At 36.0% G+C, this 18580-nt stretch overlaps 1 protein-coding gene across 1 annotated transcript in view; it reads right to left on the minus strand.

Moving 5' to 3' along the window:
- Positions 1-18580, minus strand: part of PRKCH (protein kinase C eta) — a 335555-nt gene that overhangs the window by 89456 nt on the left and 227519 nt on the right. The window contains exon 10 of the mRNA XM_069092033.1: positions 17642-17796. Coding sequence (XP_068948134.1) covers positions 17642-17796 — 155 coding nt within the window. The remainder of the gene's footprint in view (positions 1-17641; positions 17797-18580) is intronic.

The following is an 18580-nucleotide window of genomic DNA, read 5'->3' on the forward strand; positions in this document are numbered from 1 at the left end:
CAGCATGATTTCATCAACAGCAAGTCATGCCAGACTAACCACAGTTTTTCAAAGGGCTACCATATGGTAAACCAAGAAAATGGACTAAATAGTATACTGGATTTCAGCAAATCTATTTCACAACTTATTTAGTCATTTACCAACTGCTGAACATTTAGGATATTTCCAATTGTTTGCCCTTCCTAGTGGAGCAGCTAACTAACAGAACTGTTTCATAAGTTTTAAACTGCTAAACGTCTGAGAAGTAGGTAGGCACCAGACATATTTAACATATCTCTAACCTCAAGACTCTATTAAAGAATAAAAAAATTTGCTTAAAAGAGACGAACAGCTGAAGCATTTAGTCAGAAATCAGAAAATCCAAATGAATTTAGGAGGTGGTTTTTATAAGCAAAATCTCCATTCTCAACAGAAAAGAAAGATTAATTGAAGATTAAGTTTTTGCTCTAGCATAACCAATAGCATGTGTAGAAAATTATATGTTTAAGTGATAGAGTGATATTTCTCCTTTTCTGTTCCCTGTCTCCATTTTTAAACAAAAGTGACTAAACTTTAGTGAAAGCATAAAGTCCAAAACATAGGATATCTGCATTTTAAATTATAAGGATCTCTAGTTGATGAGGTAAACAAGTACAGTGTTGACTATGTCTTCCTCATTTGCGCAACAGAGATGGTAATACTTTAATTCCCTCAAGGCATTTAAGTAAACACTGCCTCTTATGACATATGTGTACATATGTAAAAGATTTATGATTTTATCAGCCCAGGGAATTCTCAATGAGGAAACCCTACGAACAATCAAACTACAACTCTTCCTTGTCTTACTAATTATAAGTTCAAATAGTCTTCATTTTTCTAGACTTCACAAATTTTTTTGTGTTGTTGCTTTGTTTTATTTCTGGACTACACTTGTTATTTCATTGGCAGGTAGAACATCCTGTAAGGAAATTACCTTTGCCTAAGCAGATCAGCACCTCCTTGGTAACTTATGAGTTTTAGATTGAGGATTCTTCACATATTTTACGTCATAGTCTTCGAGTAGTCTGGTGAAGCCTGTGGACCCATTCTTAGAGTAAAGTTTCTATTTGCATAAAATAATATACATAGAATTACAAAGGAAATCAATTATATTGAAGTAGCATTATAAAAAAAGTTTTTAAATTTCATCAACTTTAAAAAGGTTAAGAAAGGTTAAAAAAACACAACAGATTAAGAACCCCTATTAGAGGGTTTCCTAGAACATAGAGTTTAAGTAGCTTGTTCAATGTCACACAGTCCACAATTAATAAGTGCTCCAGTAAAGGCAATTGGTGGCACAGTGGATAGAGCACCAGGCCTGCAGCCAGGAAGATCCAGCTTCAGATGCTTACTAGCTATGTGACCCCGGGGCAAGTCACTTTACCCTATTTGCTCAGTTTCCTTATCCGTACAATGAGCTGAAGGAGGAAATGGCAAATCACTCAAATATTTTTGTCAAGAAAACCCCAAATGGGGTTACAAAGAATTGGACACGAACAACAACAAAAGACTTTTTGGATACCCTGTATGTTTCAAATTTACTTACAAGTGAAGCTTCCCTCCACTCAGGAATATGTAAAGTCTTTAAGAACACTATTTTATTTTTTCTTTCCATCTGAAGTGCCTAACAGAGTACCTGGAACATAGTAGGTATTTAATTGATGCTTGTTGAATTTAATTTTAGACATCATGATCAGTCACTTTAATGATTCATGAACCACCATTTCAGAATCCTGCCTCCCCTAGATGGTTTGTTATTCCTAATTTGATAATATTTAGCCTAGAGTAAGTCATTCTATCTAATTAATCTGGTGTTATGCCTGGATTTCTGAGCTTTGCTTCAGAAGAGTCATGAAATTGTGCTGATTTCAGCCACTATACAGTCAGGGTGCTTATTTTCAGCTGGGCCCTACTCCTCCTTGGTAATCCTTCAATCCGATAGTTGCCAATTTGTATTCTCTTATTCTCCATAAGTACTGTTTCAAACTTTCCCCTCTCTTCAAGAGACCCATGTACTTAGTATGGACATTTATAGCAGAGGACCTAACCTCCTGCTTTACTGAGAAAACTAAGGCTGACCATCCTGCCTCTTCAAAATTTTCAGTATTAACCATTCTTTTGCCTTTTTCCCATCCAGTCTCAAGGAAAGAATTTACCTACCTCTTTTCAGGATTAATCCTTTAATTCATATCCATAATCCCATTCTCTCCAACCTCAGGTTTTCCTGTTATCCATTCCCCTACTCCCAAATGTATCTTCATTCCCTCCCTTTTTACTAGTTCATTCCCATTTACCTACAAATACAGGTTAGGTTGGGTCTGGAGCTAGCTATAACCAGCTCAGGAGAGTCAATTGTTAAATTTTCATTGTGAGCATTTAACATTGGAAATTGGCAAAGGTTTCCAATCAGGGCCTGATTTATTGTTTTGTTGATTGTGTCTAGACTTAAGAAAGTGGTGGAAAAAATGTTAATATTGTTTATTAAACTTAAAAGTCTGTCATGTATATTTTTCCCCTATACAAATAGTTGTTAAAACTCTACTGGCACCTTCAAGTCTTCTCCATATTAACAAAACCTTTCCTCAATCAATCTCTTCCCTTTTAGCTACCATTTTCCATGTTAATACCAAACTTCTTGAAAAATTGATTCATTCCATAACATTGCATAAAATATCTGCTATATTTAAGTCCTTGTGAGAGGTGCTGGAGACACAAATACAAAAATGAACAGCCTTTGCCCTGAAGAAGTTTACATAGTATTAGGAGGAAACAGTGTATAGAAACCTGCAGGTTATATGCCCCTTGTAGAATGCCAACTTCTAGGTGTTGTTCCCAGTTCTTCCCACTGGGATATGACAACCCTTCAAATGCTTGACAGCAACTATCATTTCTTGTAAAAGTCTTCTCTTTTACAAGATCAATGTTCCCAGTAGCTTCAATTCCTAGCACCCTAAATGACATTGTTTCTAGTCTCCCAGTTTGGTTACCCTACTCAAGATAGACTCTCACTTGTCAAATTAGAATATAGTACAGAAGATTTTATGTAACAAACACTGGCTGAGAAGTTTGGAAATCTGACTTCAACTAATTAATTGTACAATCATGCTTTGTGTCTCATTCTCCTCGTCTATAAAACAAGGGCGTTGAACTAAAATCTCATTACTATGTGATTCTTTCATCTATAAAACATGATATTCCTTCCATCTCTCAAACTTCAGAACGTTATGCCTTTAGATACAGTCTTTACAAGAAACACAAAAATCCTATATATACAAATCCCCAGAATTATAAAACATAATTTAGGGGATGATTACAATTTTGCCTTATAAAAATATTTTAGCTTATAAAAGGAAAACTTTAAATAGAAAAGATTTAAGATAAAAGTTGAAATATGATTTACACATAACCTTATGTAGAACCTATATAAAACAAAGTACAGATATAAACACAAAAGTTGCCCTAACAATTATTAATGTAATATTCAAGGCCTGGAATTCAAAGCCTTCTACAATGTTTCTAATCTATGATTTTAACCTTATTTTCAACTATTCCTCTTGTATTCTATTTTATAATTAAATTGGACTGCTTGTCATACCCCACAAACAGCTCAAGTTTTCCTATCTCTTCACCTTTGCTTGAAATACCCTCTTGGAACCCTAGCCTTCTTTATGGACCTAGCTAAAAGGAACTCCTCCATACTTACTCCAGCTAAAAATCTGGCCATATTATACTTTGTACTTCTCTAATGCACCTAAAGAGGTGCTTTAAAATCATGCTTTTTGGTGCATATATCTCACATTTCTTTATTAAACTATTAAATTCTTTATAATTGAGATTTTGTCTTATTTATATTTTATTTTCCCCAGTCTTAGTACAGTGTACATAGATGCTTCACAACTGTTAAATGAATATTTAACTGGGCAATGAATATTTAGCTGGGCAAAGCTACCAATCCAAATGGTAAATAAGTGAAAACTTTTGAGTCACAGATACCATCTCAAGTTCTAAGAAACTGTGCTAAGCCTCTAGAAAAAGGCAGAAGAAAATTTCTGATACACATAGGCCTCTGTGGGCACTAACACATTTAAGTGACAACATGAAACAATACAGAAAGTGATATTTTTTTTACCAGAATTAGGATGTTTCCACATTAGTAAATAAATGCCAAGTTGGTCAAGTTCAGCTTAATCCTTCTAGTTATGACTTTCTAAGATTGCTGTTTGAATTGTTTCCTGAATATTTCTCTTGCCAGGAAATTTATCTAGATCTTTACATTATGAGCAATATAATATTTTCCATTTACAGTAGAGGTGTAAAGGAGAAAATGAGACACTTTTCTTTAGAAAAATAACATGTAATGTGGTATATAGATACTGGAAAAATACAGGAATTTTAAACTTAATTTTTCAATCAACACTCTCAATTCCATGTTGTCTATGTATCATATGAACATCTGGAAAATGGGGAAGTAACAACAAATACTAGGTATTTTAGTGTTTTCAGTAAAAAAAAAAAATGAGAATGTAGCTTTTTATCTGCAAGGAGGCTGACTGGTAATGTAGTTTTTCCCAAATGGAAGAAGGAACAAAAGGATCATGGAAGCTGTTTGGTCCTGATAAGCCCAGGAAGCTTTGAACTCCCCTTCAGGCCTTCTGCCTTCCATGAGCTTTCAGTTCCTCCTTCCAGTTGGGAAAATGACACTTTTCATCATCCTCCTTATGGACAAGAGGCTTCAAGAAACAGCTAACTATCTAAACACTTCATAAGGCATGAAGGGATCAGAATTACAAGACGAATGAGGCATGTTACACTCACAGAAAGTAGGCCTGATGGAAATGACTTCATAATAAAAAGTGGTTAGGGTAGGACTGAAAAAAATGGACAAATGTAAATATTTATCATCACTCTGTATTTGGTCCTTTTTAACATAGATTCTGGGAATACAAAGACAAAAATAAAATAATTCCTACCCTCAAGGAACTTACATCTTATTCTATCAACTTAATTAACTTGTTAAAGTAATAGGACAATAAGTCTGTCTTAAGTCTTTCAAATACAATGTATTAAATTTAATACATAAATAAATTTAATTAATTAAATTAAATTTATGCATTAAATTTATATTTAATTAAATTAAATAAATGCATTAAAGAATCTGTTAAAGAGAGACTATTAAAAAGTCATGTGATACTACCTTGCTTTCTTTATTTTTCTCATCAGGTAGAAAAAAGAGTTGGCATTACATGGAAATCTATATGTCAACATTTAGATTTTCAGCCAACCAAAAAACTGAGAATAGAGAAAAGAATAATCTTTTCCCTTTTTAGAAATATCAACTCACTGACTGTTTATTTCTAATCTGTGTTAGGTTTGTCTCCTGGCTGGGGCTACACTCCATTCCATCTGGGAGGCAATGAAATGCAGACAAAAGAAAGACTGCTGGATTTTGAGTCACATGACCCAAGTTTGAGAATTGACTCTCTATGACCTTGGGAAAGTCACTTAATCTCCATTTCCTCATTAGTTAAAAGAGGATAATAATGCTTATGCTATTACCTCCCTCAATAATGAGTAATGAGACTCCAATGAGATAATGCAAGCCACATTGTAACCACAAGGCTCTATAGAAACATGAGCTCTTATTAACCAACCAATGGTAACAGAAACACACAACCCATCTCTTCCATAAAACACAGGCACCAGGCTTTTGTTAATCCATTGAATCTGAGACAACGCTTCTGAGACTCAAAATCCTTTCAAACATGTAATCATCAGACATAGAACAAATCAGTATCACAGGAAACCATCTAAGGTAATAGTTGGTTTTATTTACTGGTTGGAAGTAATTTTTACCTAGGGCAGGTAGGTAGCACAGTGGATAGTTTCCTCTTCCTGATCTCAAATCTGGCTTCAGCCATTTACTAGCTGTGCGACCCTGGGTAAGTCATTTAACTTTGTTTGCCTCAGTTTTACCATCAGTAAAATGAGCTGGAGGCAGAGGCCCAGAAGATGACCCCAGGCAGTGCTGAGACCAGCAAGTTGACCCACCAACCACAAGGGCCACTGCCAGGCCTGTTATTGCAGGGCTGGGACTGAATGGAGCAGGGTAAGAGTCAAATGCAGGGCCCCTGCCAGGGCAGCAACTCCTGGGACTACCAATCCATAGCCTAGAAATTTAAAAAGCCCCTATCTGGACTTCCAGGGACCAGGATGGCATAGTGAACCCTGGCTGCTCTAATCCCCCCTCTGACCCTGAAAACATAGTAATTGTTGCCCCAGGGCAAAACTTCAAACAGTGAAGGCTTGGGAACCCTAGAGGAAGGGTGTGGCTAGGACCCTGCCTCAATATGGGTAAAAAGCAGACTGCAAAGACAAAGACTCTGGAGTCCTACTAATTCCCTAATTCCAGAACCAAATTCAGAGGGAGACAATGATGACTCCACACCCACAGCTGAAGCCTCAACAGGGAACTGGTCTCAGACAGAGAAAGCTTTCTTAGATGAGCTCAAAAGGAACTTTGAAAACCAAATGAGAGAGATAGAAGATAAAATGAATAATTCTTTTCAAATCAAAATTGCAAAATTAGAAAAACATTACAATGAAGAAAACAGCTCCTTAAAAAGAAAAATGTGTGATATGGAAAAGGAGCTCCAAAAACTAACCTAGGAAAATAATTCACTAAAAACTAGAATCAACCAAATTGAAGTGAATAACTCTATGAGGAAAAAAGAATTAGTCAAACAAAACATCAAGAATAAAAAATCAGAAAAAGAGGTAAAATATCTCAACGGAGAAATAACTGACTTGGAAAATAGATCCAGGAGAGATAATCTGAGAATCATAGATCCACCGGAAAATCATGATGAAAAAATGAGCCTGGACAACATCTTCCAAGAGCTCATCAAGGAAAACTGCCCTGAGATACTAGAAACAGAGGGTAAAATAGAAATCAAGAGAATCCATTGGTCACCTCTTGAAAGAGTTCCCAAATTGAATAGTCTGCAAAATATTGTGGCCAAACTCCAGAACTACCAGGTAAAAGAGAAAATACTAAAAGTGGCCAGAAGGAAACAATTCAAATACCATGGAACCACAGTGAGGATCGCACAGGATCTGGCACCCTTTACACTGAAAGACTGGAGGAAGTGGAATACAATTTTTCCACAAGGCAAAAGAGCTTGGGTGACAACCAAGGATCACCTACCCAGCGAACATATTCTTCCAGGCAAGGAGATGGTCATTCAACAATATAACGGATTTCCAGACCTTCCTGATGAAAAAGCCAGAGCTCAATGGAAAATTAAACCTCCTATTACAACATGCAAGAGAGACATAGAAAGGTAAACAAGGAAAAAACACACACACATACACACACACATCCTGTTATCAAATAAGAGCAAACTGTTTATTGAAAAGTAGAGAGTATGGGTATAAATTACACAAAATGACTATAAAAAAACCTTATTAAGGGCTACAAAGGGTCTGAAATGGAAGGAAAGAATGAAGTGGAAAAGGGTAAATTATGCCACACAAAGAGGCATAAAAACAATATAATAGAGGGAAAGAAGGGAGGGAGATGAGCATTATATGAGCTTTTCCCTCATTTGTTCTGGTGCAAGGAGGGAATAACACAACCAGTTAAGCATAGGACTCTATCAAGAAGAGACACAAAATATATCATAATAGAGGGAAAGAGGGGAGGGAGAGGAGCTTTACATGAGATCTGTTCTTGTCAATCCTGATTCGAAGAAGAAATAACATACTACATTAAGTATAAAGGGGGAAGGGCTATGAAACGGGGGGTGGTTAGAAGGGAGGGAAGAAATAAGGGGAAGGAGAGGAAAAGGGAAGGGGGCTGATAAGAAGGGAATACTGAGGGAGGCGGTTGTCAAAAAGAAAACTCTTAAGGAGGGGAAGGGAGAGGGGAAGAAAACTAAAAGCATAAACAGAGGAGGAAATAGGATGGAGGGAAAGAGACAGATAATAATCATAACTGTGAACATGAATGGGATGAATTCTCCCATAAAATGGAGGTGGATAGCAGAATGGATTAAAAACCGTAATGCTACAATATGCTATTTACGAGAAACACATCTGAAACAGAGGGATACACACAAGGTAAAGGTAAAAGGCTGGAGTAAAATATATCATGGCTCTGCTAAAGTAAAAAAAGCAGGGGTAGCAAACCTTATCTCAGATAAAGCAAAAGCAAAAACTGATCAAATCAAAAGAGATAAGGAAAGAAACTATATCCTACTAAAAGACACTATTGAGAATGAAGCAATATCATTACTTAACATATATGCACCAAGTGGTATAGCATTCAAATACCTAGAGGAGAAGGTAAGGGAATTAGAGGAAGAAATAGATAGCAAAATTATACTAGTGGGGGACCTTAATCTCCCCCTCTATTAACTTGATAAATCCAACCTCAAAATAAACAAGAAAGAAGTTAAGGAGGTGAACAGAATTTTAGAGAGGATAGGTATGACAGATCTCTGGAGAAAACTGAATGGGGATAAAAAGAAATATACTTTCTTCTCAGTGGTTCATGGCACATACTCAAAAATTGACCATGTTCTAGGACATAAAAACCTCACAATTCTGTACAGTAAGGCAGAAATATTAAATGAATCCTTTTCAGATCATGATGCAATAAAAATTATATGAAATAAAGGGCCATGGAAAGACAGACTAAAAACTAATTTGAAACTAAACAATTTCATCCTAAAGAATGAGTGGGTCAAACAATAAATTATACAAACAATCAGTAACTTCATTCAAGAGAACTGACAATAATGAGACAACATACCAAAATTTGTGGGATGCAGCAAAGGTGGTTCTTAGGGGAAGTTTTATATACCTGAGTGCATACATGAATAAATTAGAGAAAAGGGAGATCAATGAATTGGGCATGTACTTGAAAAAGCTAGAAAAAGAACAAATTGAAAATCTGCAATTAAATACTAAATAAGAAATAATGAAACCAAAGGAGAGATTAATAAAATTGAAACTAAGAAAAAATTGAATAAATAAATAAAACTAAGAGTTGGTTTTATGAAAAAAACAATAAAATTAATAGACCCTTAGTGAATCTGATAAAAAAGGAAGAAAACCAAATTATGAGTATCAAAAATGAAAAGGGTGAATCTACCTCCAATAAAGAGGAAATTAAAACAATAAGTAGGAATTATTTTGCTAAATTATATGCACATAAATTTGATAATCTTAGTGAAATGGATGAATATTTACCAAAATACAAGTTGCCCAGATTAACTGAAGAGGAAGTAAATTACTTACATAACCCCATCTCAGAAAAAGAATTTGAACAAGCCATCAGTCAACTCCCTAGGAAAAAATCTCCAGGACCAGATGGATTTACTAGCGAATTCTATCAAACATTTAAAGAACAATTGATTTGATTCTAATACTCTACAAACTATTTGGGAAAATTAGTGAAGAAGGAATCCTACCAAATTCTTTTTATGACACAAACATGGTGCTGATATCTAAATCAGGAAGAGATAAAATGGAGAAAGAAAATTACAGACCAATTTCCCTCATGAATGAATATAGATGAGAAAATTTTAAATAAAATATTTGCAAAAAGTCTACAGCAACTTTTCACAAGAATAATACACTTTGATCAGGTAGGATTTATTCCAGGAATGCAAGGATGGTTTAATATTAGGACAACCATCAGTATAATTGAACATGTCAACAATAAAACTAGCAGAAAACACATGATTATTTCAATAGACACAGAAAAGGCTTTTGACAAAGTACAACATCCATTCCTATTAAAAACATTAGAAAGTATAGGAAAAAATGGAGTCTTCCTTAAAATAATAAGTAGCATCTATTTAAAGCCATCAGCAAGTGTTATATGTAATGGGGATAAGCTAGAAGCACTTCAAATAAGATCAGGGGTGAAACAAGGGTGTCCACTATCACCCCTCATTCAATCTGGTACTAGAAATGTTAGCAGTAGCAATTAGAGAAGAAAAAGAAATCAAAGGAATCAAATTAGGCAAAGAAGAGACCAAGTTATCACTCTTTTCAGATGATATGATGATATACTTAGACAATCCTAAAGAATCAAGTAAAAAGATAGAAGCAGGACCTCCCCGCTGCTCTGGCTTGCACCTTCCTGAATCCATGAGAAAAGGGGACTCTAAACAATCTTTCAAACTGCAGAACCCACAAAATGACACAGAGAAGCAAACGTCCTGCTGAGGACATCCTGGCAGGCCGGTAGGAATAAGCCAACCCACAGCCCGGCTCCACACCGAGGCTTTAGCCCCAGGGTGGGCCTGACCAGCCTCCAGCTGCAGGGACTCCAGATCATCAGCAGCTGTGGCCATTTCCAGATTTATCAACACATAGATGCTAAGGACAAAATGAGAGGTCAGTGCAGTCTGGATTTTGGGACCCAGTAAGTGGGAGTACATGGCTTTTGCCCCCAGGCAAGACGGCACTGAGATGCCAGCAGAGCCAGCCAGTGCCACATGGCAGCTTCAGCTCCTAGCCTGCAGAGTGTACGGGGACCAAGCACCAGTCTGAGGGGTAATCGCTCTTGCTTTAAACTGCTTGGATGTGGATTGCAGTCTAGGGTGGAGGTCCTGGGGTGTGTGACCAGCTTGCCAGAGCATGTGGAGGCTTCAGAGAGGGCACCTAACTAATAACTCCGGCAGCTGAGAAAACGCCAGCGTTTGGGACAAAAGCTCCCCTGTCTGGTGGCAGAGTCCTACTGTGGCAAAAAGCCCAGGGGTCAAGTGACTGAGGGGTGACATGACCAGGCAAAGGAAACAAAACAGACAGAAGATTCCAACATTAGACTGCTATTTTGGGGACAAAAAGGAGCAAAGTATGGAACAGGAAGAAGACAGTGAAGTCAGAACTCCTGCACCAAAAGCTTCAAAGGAAAATACGAGCTGGTTAGAGGCCATAGAGGACCTTAAGAAGCAGATAAGAGAAGTGGAGGAAAAGTTGGGAAGAGAAATAAGAATGATGCAAGAAAATTATGAAATGAGAGTCAACAGGCTGACTGAGGAAAATCATACCTTAAAAAACAGACTAACTCAAATGGCAAAAGAGGCTCAAAAAGGCAATGAGGAGAAGAATGCCTTAAAAAGTTGAATTTGCCAGATGGAAAAAGAATCTCAAAAGCTCAATGACGAGAAGCATTCCTTCAGAATTAGATTGGAGCAAATGGAAGCTAATGACTTTATGAGAAATCAAGATGCTGTTAAACTGATCCAAACAAATGAAAGAATGGAAGGCAATGTGAAATATCTCATGGGAAAAACCATTGACCTGGAAAATAGATCCAGGAGAGATCATTTAAAAATTATTGGAATACCTGAAACCCATGATCAAAGTAAGAACCTAGAAATCATTCTCCAGGAAATTCTCAAAGAAAACTGCCCTGATGTTTTAGAACCAGAGGGCAAAACAGAGGTTGAAAGAATACACTGATCACATCCTGAAAAAGATCCCCAAAAGAAAACTCCTAGGAATATTATAGCCAGGTTCCAAAATTCCCAGATTAAGGAGAGAATATTACAAGCAGCCAGGAAGAAACAATTTGAATATTGTGGAAACACAATCAGGATAACCTAGGATCTGGCAGCTTCTACACTGAGGGATTGAAGGGCTTGGAATATGATATTCCGGAGGTCAAAGGGGCTGGGATTGAAACCAAGAGTCACCTACCCAGCAAAACTGAGTATAATGTTTCAAGGGAAAATATGGTCATTCAGTGGAATAGAGGACTTTCAAGCATTCTTGTTGAAAAAAATCAAAGTTGAACAGAAAATCTGACTTTCAGATACAAGAAACAAGAGAAGCATGAGAAAGTAAATGGGGAAAAGAAATCATAAGGAACTTATGAAAGTTGAACTACTAACATTCCTACATGAAAAAACAATAAATGTAACTTATGAAACCTTTCTCAGTAGTTGAAGGGAATAGAAATATGTATATATATGAGGGTTTATGGGCATATGTTTACAAGTATACATAGATAGAGGGCTCAGGACCAATTTAATAGGAAGGGATGATACTTAAAAGGTGAAATTAAGAGGTGAGAGGGAAATATGAGAGGAGATGGGGGGAGAGACAGAATGGGGTAAACTATCTCATATAGAAGAGGCAAGGGAAAAATGGTCACAATGGAGGGGAAGGATAGGAAGGCAAAAAGGTAAACCTTACTCCATTGAATTTGGCTCAGGGAGGGAATGAAACACACACTAAATAGGGTATCTCACCCTACAGGAGAGTGGGGGGGGAAGGGGATGAGAGGGGGGATGATGGAAGGGAAGGCAGGCTGGGGGGAGGGAAGTTGGAAGCACCCACTTTTGAAAAGGGATAGGATCAAAGTAGAGAATAGAACAAGTGGGAGGTGGGATAGAAGGGAGGGAAATATAGTCAGTCTTTTACAATATCTCTACTATGTTATTGTTTTGCATTAGCCATACATGTATAACCTATACTGAACTGCTTATCTTCCCAATAAGGGTGGGGGACAAGGGAGAAAAGGAATGAATTTGGAATTCAAAGTTTTAAAATAAAATGTTTAAATATATATATATGTATATACACTATTATTAATACTATTTTACATGTAATTGGGAAATAAGATATACAGGCACTGGGGCATAGAGATCCACTGGAAAATCAAAAGGGGTATGGGAGAAAATATTGGAGAGAGCAGATTGGAGAAGGGGATATCCTGTGGGACTGCTATTTTAGGGGAGTGGGTAGGGGAAAAATGGGGAGAAAATTTGTAACTCAAAATCTTGCAGAAATGAATGATGTAAATCAGAAGTTAATCAAGCATTTGAAAAAAAGAATCAAGTAAAAAACTACTTGAGACAATAAATAAATTTGGCAAAGTTGCAGGATAGAAAATAAACACACATAAGTCCTCGGCATTCCTGTATATTTCTAATGAAATCCAACAGCAAGAGACAGAAAGAGAAATCTCATTTAAAGTTACTGTAGACATTATAAAATATTTGGGAATCTACCTGCCAAAATAAACCCAGTACCTATATGAACACAACTACAAAACATTTTTTGCACAAATAAATCAGATCTAAATAATTGGCAAAAAACATCAATTGCTCGTGGCTGGGTTGAGCTACTATAATAAAAATGACAATTTTACCTAAATTAAATTATATATTTAGTGCCATGCCAATCAAATTACCAAAAAATTACTTTACAGAACTACAAGAAATAGTAACAATATTCATTTGTAAGTACAAAAGGCCCAGAATATCAAGGGAATTAATAAAAAGAAATGCTAGGGAAGGTGGACTAGCTATACCAGATTTATAGAGTTAATCTGTACAATAAAGCAGCAGTCATCAAAACTACTTGGTACTGGCTGAAGAATAGAGCAGTGGATCAATGGAACAGATTCAGTACACAAGACTCAGCAGTCAATGACTATAATAATCCACTCTTTGATAAACCCAAAGACCCCAGTTTTGGGGATAAGAACTGACTATTTGACAAAAACTGCTGGGAAAACTAGAATATAGTATGGCAGAAACTGGGCATAGACCATTGTCTAACACCGTATACCAAAATTAAGTCTAAATGGGTGCATGATCTAGGGATAAAGGATGATGCTGTAAGTAATCTGGGACAGCAAGGAATAGCTTACCTGTCAGATTTATGGAAAGGGGAAGACTTCATGACCAAACAAGAATCAGAGAGCATTATAAAACGCAAAATGGATAACTTTGATTACATTAAATTGAAAAGCTTCTGTACAAACAAAGCCAATGTAACCAAGATTAAGAGGGATACAGGAAATTGGGAAAGAATTTTACAACCAATGTCTCTGATAAAGGCCTCATTTCTAAAATATACAGAGAATTGAGTCAAATCTATAAGAATACAAGTTATTCTCCAATTGATAAATGGTCAAAGGATATGAACAGGCAGTTCTCAGAGGAAGAAATTAAAGATATCTATAAGCATATGAAAAAATGCTCTAAATCACTATTGATTAGAGAAATGCAAATCAAAACAACTCTGAGGTACCATATCTCACCAGATTGGCTCAGATGACAAAACAGGAAAATGATAAATGCTGGAGAGGATGTGGAAAAATTGGAACACTAATACATTGCTGGTGGAGTTGTGAACTGATCCAACCATTTTGGAGAGCAATCTGGAACTATGCCCAAAGGGCTATAAGTAACTTCATATCCTTTGACCCAGCATTATCATTTCTAGGGTTGGATCCCAAAGAGATCATAGAAGTGGGAGGAAGACCCATATGTACAAAAATATTTATAGCAGCTCTTTTTGTGGTGGCAAAGAATTGGAAATTAAGGGGATGTTCATCAATTGGGGAATGGCTAAACATGTTATGGTATATGAATGTAATGGAATACTATTGTGCCATAAGAAATAAAGAGTAGATGGACTTCATATTTACTTGGAGAGGCTTATACGAACTGATGCTGAGTGAGAAGAGCAGAACCAGGAAAAATTTGTACACAATTACAGATACAACGTATATGTGACAACTAACTTTGATAGACTGAACTCTTCTCAGAAATGCAGGGCTTTAAGTAAACTCCAAAAGACTCATGATGGAGAGAGATGTCTACATTCAGAGAAAGAACTAGAAAGAACAGAGCTTGAATGCAGATTGAATCCAATTACCTGCTCTCTTTCCTTTTCTTGTTTGGTTTTGTTTCCTTTTTCCCATTGTTCATTCCATCGGATACAATCCTTCTTTATAACCTTCCCAATGGCTAATGTGAAAGTATCTGTAGATCCTATGTATGATCCTATAGTATCCTATGTAGATCCTGAATGTATGATGCCATGGGGGGGCAGGGGAGGGAGGGGAAGAAAATTTGAAACTCAAAGAAATGGGGAACTGAATCTTGTAAACTAAAAGTAAATGAACAAATTAATAAAGACAAAAAAAATGAGCTGGAGAAGGAAATGGCAAACCACTCCAGTAACTTTGCCAAGAAAATCCCAAATGGGGTCATAAAGAATCAGACACGACTGAAAAATTGCCTGTCAAAATGTTAGTAGGAAAAAAAATCATGTAACCCAAACTTTATTTTGTAGGCCAGAGGCATCTTTTGTAATATTAAATATACTTCTGATAAGTAATTAATACCCTATGGGAAGAAGCCAGGCTCTTGGTGGTGTGCAAGTTTCTACCTGGGCTCCTTAAGATATTTATCTTATATATTTATAATATATTATATTAATTTATTTATCATATATTTATTTCTCCCCTCAGAAAAGTATTTCTAATATGTCACTGAAATGACCAATTCCAGAGGCTTTGCTTTCATAGGTCTTAACCTCGGAGATCTTCTGTTACCGTAGATGGAAATTTAACTTTACTACCTCTATAAGCAAGTAAGGGGTAAATTGATAAAGTATGTGCCACACTTAGAGTCAGAAAGACTTAAATATAAATCTTGCTGTAGACATTTACTAGTTATATGATGGTGGAAAGGTCACATAACCTCTCAGCCTCAGTTTTCCTATCTGTAAAATGTGGATAATAATACTCCCTACCTCTCAGAGTTCTTGTGAGAATAAAATGAAATAATGCTTGTAAAATGCTCAGTAAACCCTAAAGCACTATATAAATGCTAGATATTATTATTATTATTGCAGAAAAAAATTAGCAAATATGTTCTAAATCGCCAGTTCTGGCTTTTGATTATGCTAGGACTCAAGTGAAATGATGGTACCTAAGCAAAGACTGTAAGAAAAGTCAGAATTTCAGGAGGCACCTGTGCAGAGGAAGCCTATTCTGGCCATGCAGATTGGTAAGCTTACCATTTTACAGATGTACTATCATTAACATAAGAATAAGTTCCTGCTCTTCCAATGGCATAACTGCTCTAAGTATCTTTTACAACACAAATCTCTATCTGCTTAGGCTACAAGGGAACTTCCCCCATTAGGCAAATCAGCCAGCTCCTAACATAATACTTTGTACTTACAAGGCATTTATCAAATAGTTGTTGATGACTCATTCAAACTTGAAAAATAGGTATAAAGGCTTTTTAAAAAAATGTAAACAGAAGACACTATATTAATTGTAGAATGAAGAATAGGGCATCATGGGTCCAGGATCCACCAAATCTAAATCTCATTCAGTGGCAATGTCAGCACACTTTCCTAGTTCCTAGTCTACTAAATGGAATGCTGGAAGAGACAACTGAGCTCATCACTAAGTGATCTGCCAAGTTTACACAGGTAGTTATTGTCAAAGCCAGTATTTGAACCCAGATCTTAATTAATATCTGATCACATGCGGTCTAGGAGACATTTCATAACCACTGAACCATGCTAGGGACTTAGTGAGGGAAACACCTACCTGTTTTATTAGGATCAATATTTCCTTCTACTGGGGTGAATAATTAAAAGCTGGTTAGAAATATTTAAACTATTCTGTGTGCCTACTATAATTTCTTGAGATTTTGTTGTCTTATGTTGATGTCTGTTATTTTTTTAATGTTTCTTTGCTTTAAACTCAGGGAAGCAGACCAATGTGGGAGAAAAAGCATAGGTTATCTAGATTTAAGACATGGACCCACAGATGACCTATTTTTAAATGGGGGTAATGATACTTGTGCTTACATACTTTATAGGATTGTGAGCAAAGAACTTTATAAACTGGAAAATTTGTGCCATATGGGTGTGTATACAAATATATATGTATATATATATAATAACTCATTTATGTAATATAAATGAGTTATATTTCAGTTTTCCTTTTTATTATTCATACTTTGCGGGGGGTTTTATTAAAGTCATTTTTTCCCTATTAACATTTTTAAGGCATATGAGAATGTTGTTTTAAAAATCACTTGATGTTTTTGCCTGGATAAACCTTGATTTCTGTACTTCCCATAAAAATCAAAAGAAGGCAACAGTTTTACCTTCATGAAAAGAAAGAGTACATGTGGTAGTTACATTCTTATTTTATAATACTAATAGTAATCACTAGCATTTATACAGAACCTAAAGGCAATGATTTCTACACTGGCAATATATAAATGATAAATATTTCCAGGAAGGGGATATTATTCATCATAGGCAGCCTTCTACCTATTCAGCAGTACGATGATAATCAGTCTAACCTTTTATTTTATAACAGCACCAGAGGTAGCAGAGGTATTTATTCCTAGAGTAGAATTATCTATGAGGAACCAATTCATGTTAAATATTGTTGCCATGAAAAAAAGAGTGATTCTGGATATAGGTCTGGAGGTTTAGAGGGCAGCATTTTCAGGAAATTAAACAGAGGAACATATGAAGATTTTTGCAGTTTGAGAAACCTACATACCCACTACCATGTGTTTGATTAAAATTAATTCAAAGAACAATTATTTGGCTAATGTGTAAGATCATAGGGATTTAATGGGGGAAAAAATAGCCCTTACCCTGGAGAAACATATTCTACATATTATTTTATTCCTACTACAAAAAAATAATGTACAGTGAATTGATAGAGCTATTGATGGAAAATAAAGGGTTGACCATGTACAAAGGAAGATCAGATCTGCCTGGGGAAGGTAAGACATTGGGGGATTGGATTCTGAAATCCAGAACTCACCTATAAATGATCCCTTTCTCATGTAGAAACATAAGGGCAGAAATTATTTCTGCAGCATAGAAGCGGGCTCGTGCCTCATCAAAACGACGGGATTTCTGGATATGGAACATCAAATCCCCTCCATTCACAAACTCCATCACAAAAAATAGGCGATCCTAGCAACAAATAGAAGAATGGGAAAGAATTAAATATTGCAAATTTGTAATAACACAGGGATCAAAGTCATTCTATGGTAATAGCAAGGAAGAAATCCTTCATCTGGCATTATACAATGAATATATGAGACTATCAGATATCGTCAAGATAAATTCTATTAGAAATTGATTAGCTAGTGTAAGACTATGTCAGGAGATTACTGGAACAATAGGCCAGCAATATCTTTTATCTTGACATTACCCTCCACTGAACCTCCCTATGCAAGTGAGGACTTCATGACCATTTATTAGAGATATTACAGTAGGGAAATTTCATATTTTGGTTAAGGATTAGGTTAGGTGATCTCTAATGTACATTCTAACTCTATCATCTTATGTTGGACATTGCAGAGAAAATAAAAACAGTATATAACTTGGCCCTTGACCTCAGAGACCTTCTAGTCTTTGTTGCTACGATCAAATTAATAAGTATGAAACAATTATAGAGTAACTTAATGCCCAATGGTACTGACTATATGAGTTAAAGGAGTTTAAAGAAATGTAAAGTCAGTTTAGGCTGGAATAGTAAAAAAAAGACCTGAGCTAAACCTGGAAATTTTAGTAGGCTTTAAACAATTAGAGAGAGTGAGTAAGGACATCATAACCAATAAGAAAAGGAAAAGGTACAGATACATGTACAAGCATGGTGTACAATATGTGGTGTCAAAAACAAATAGAAATGAATCATAGTGGGCTACATATTGACTTAGAAAACCACAAGTTAACATTACCTATGTTGTATTGT

Source organism: Petaurus breviceps, unplaced genomic scaffold (assembly GCF_028583685.1).
Source record: "Petaurus breviceps papuanus isolate PSGF00001 unplaced genomic scaffold, PetGlider_PUasm1.0 189, whole genome shotgun sequence".
Classification (NCBI taxonomy): domain Eukaryota; kingdom Metazoa; phylum Chordata; class Mammalia; order Diprotodontia; family Petauridae; genus Petaurus; species Petaurus breviceps.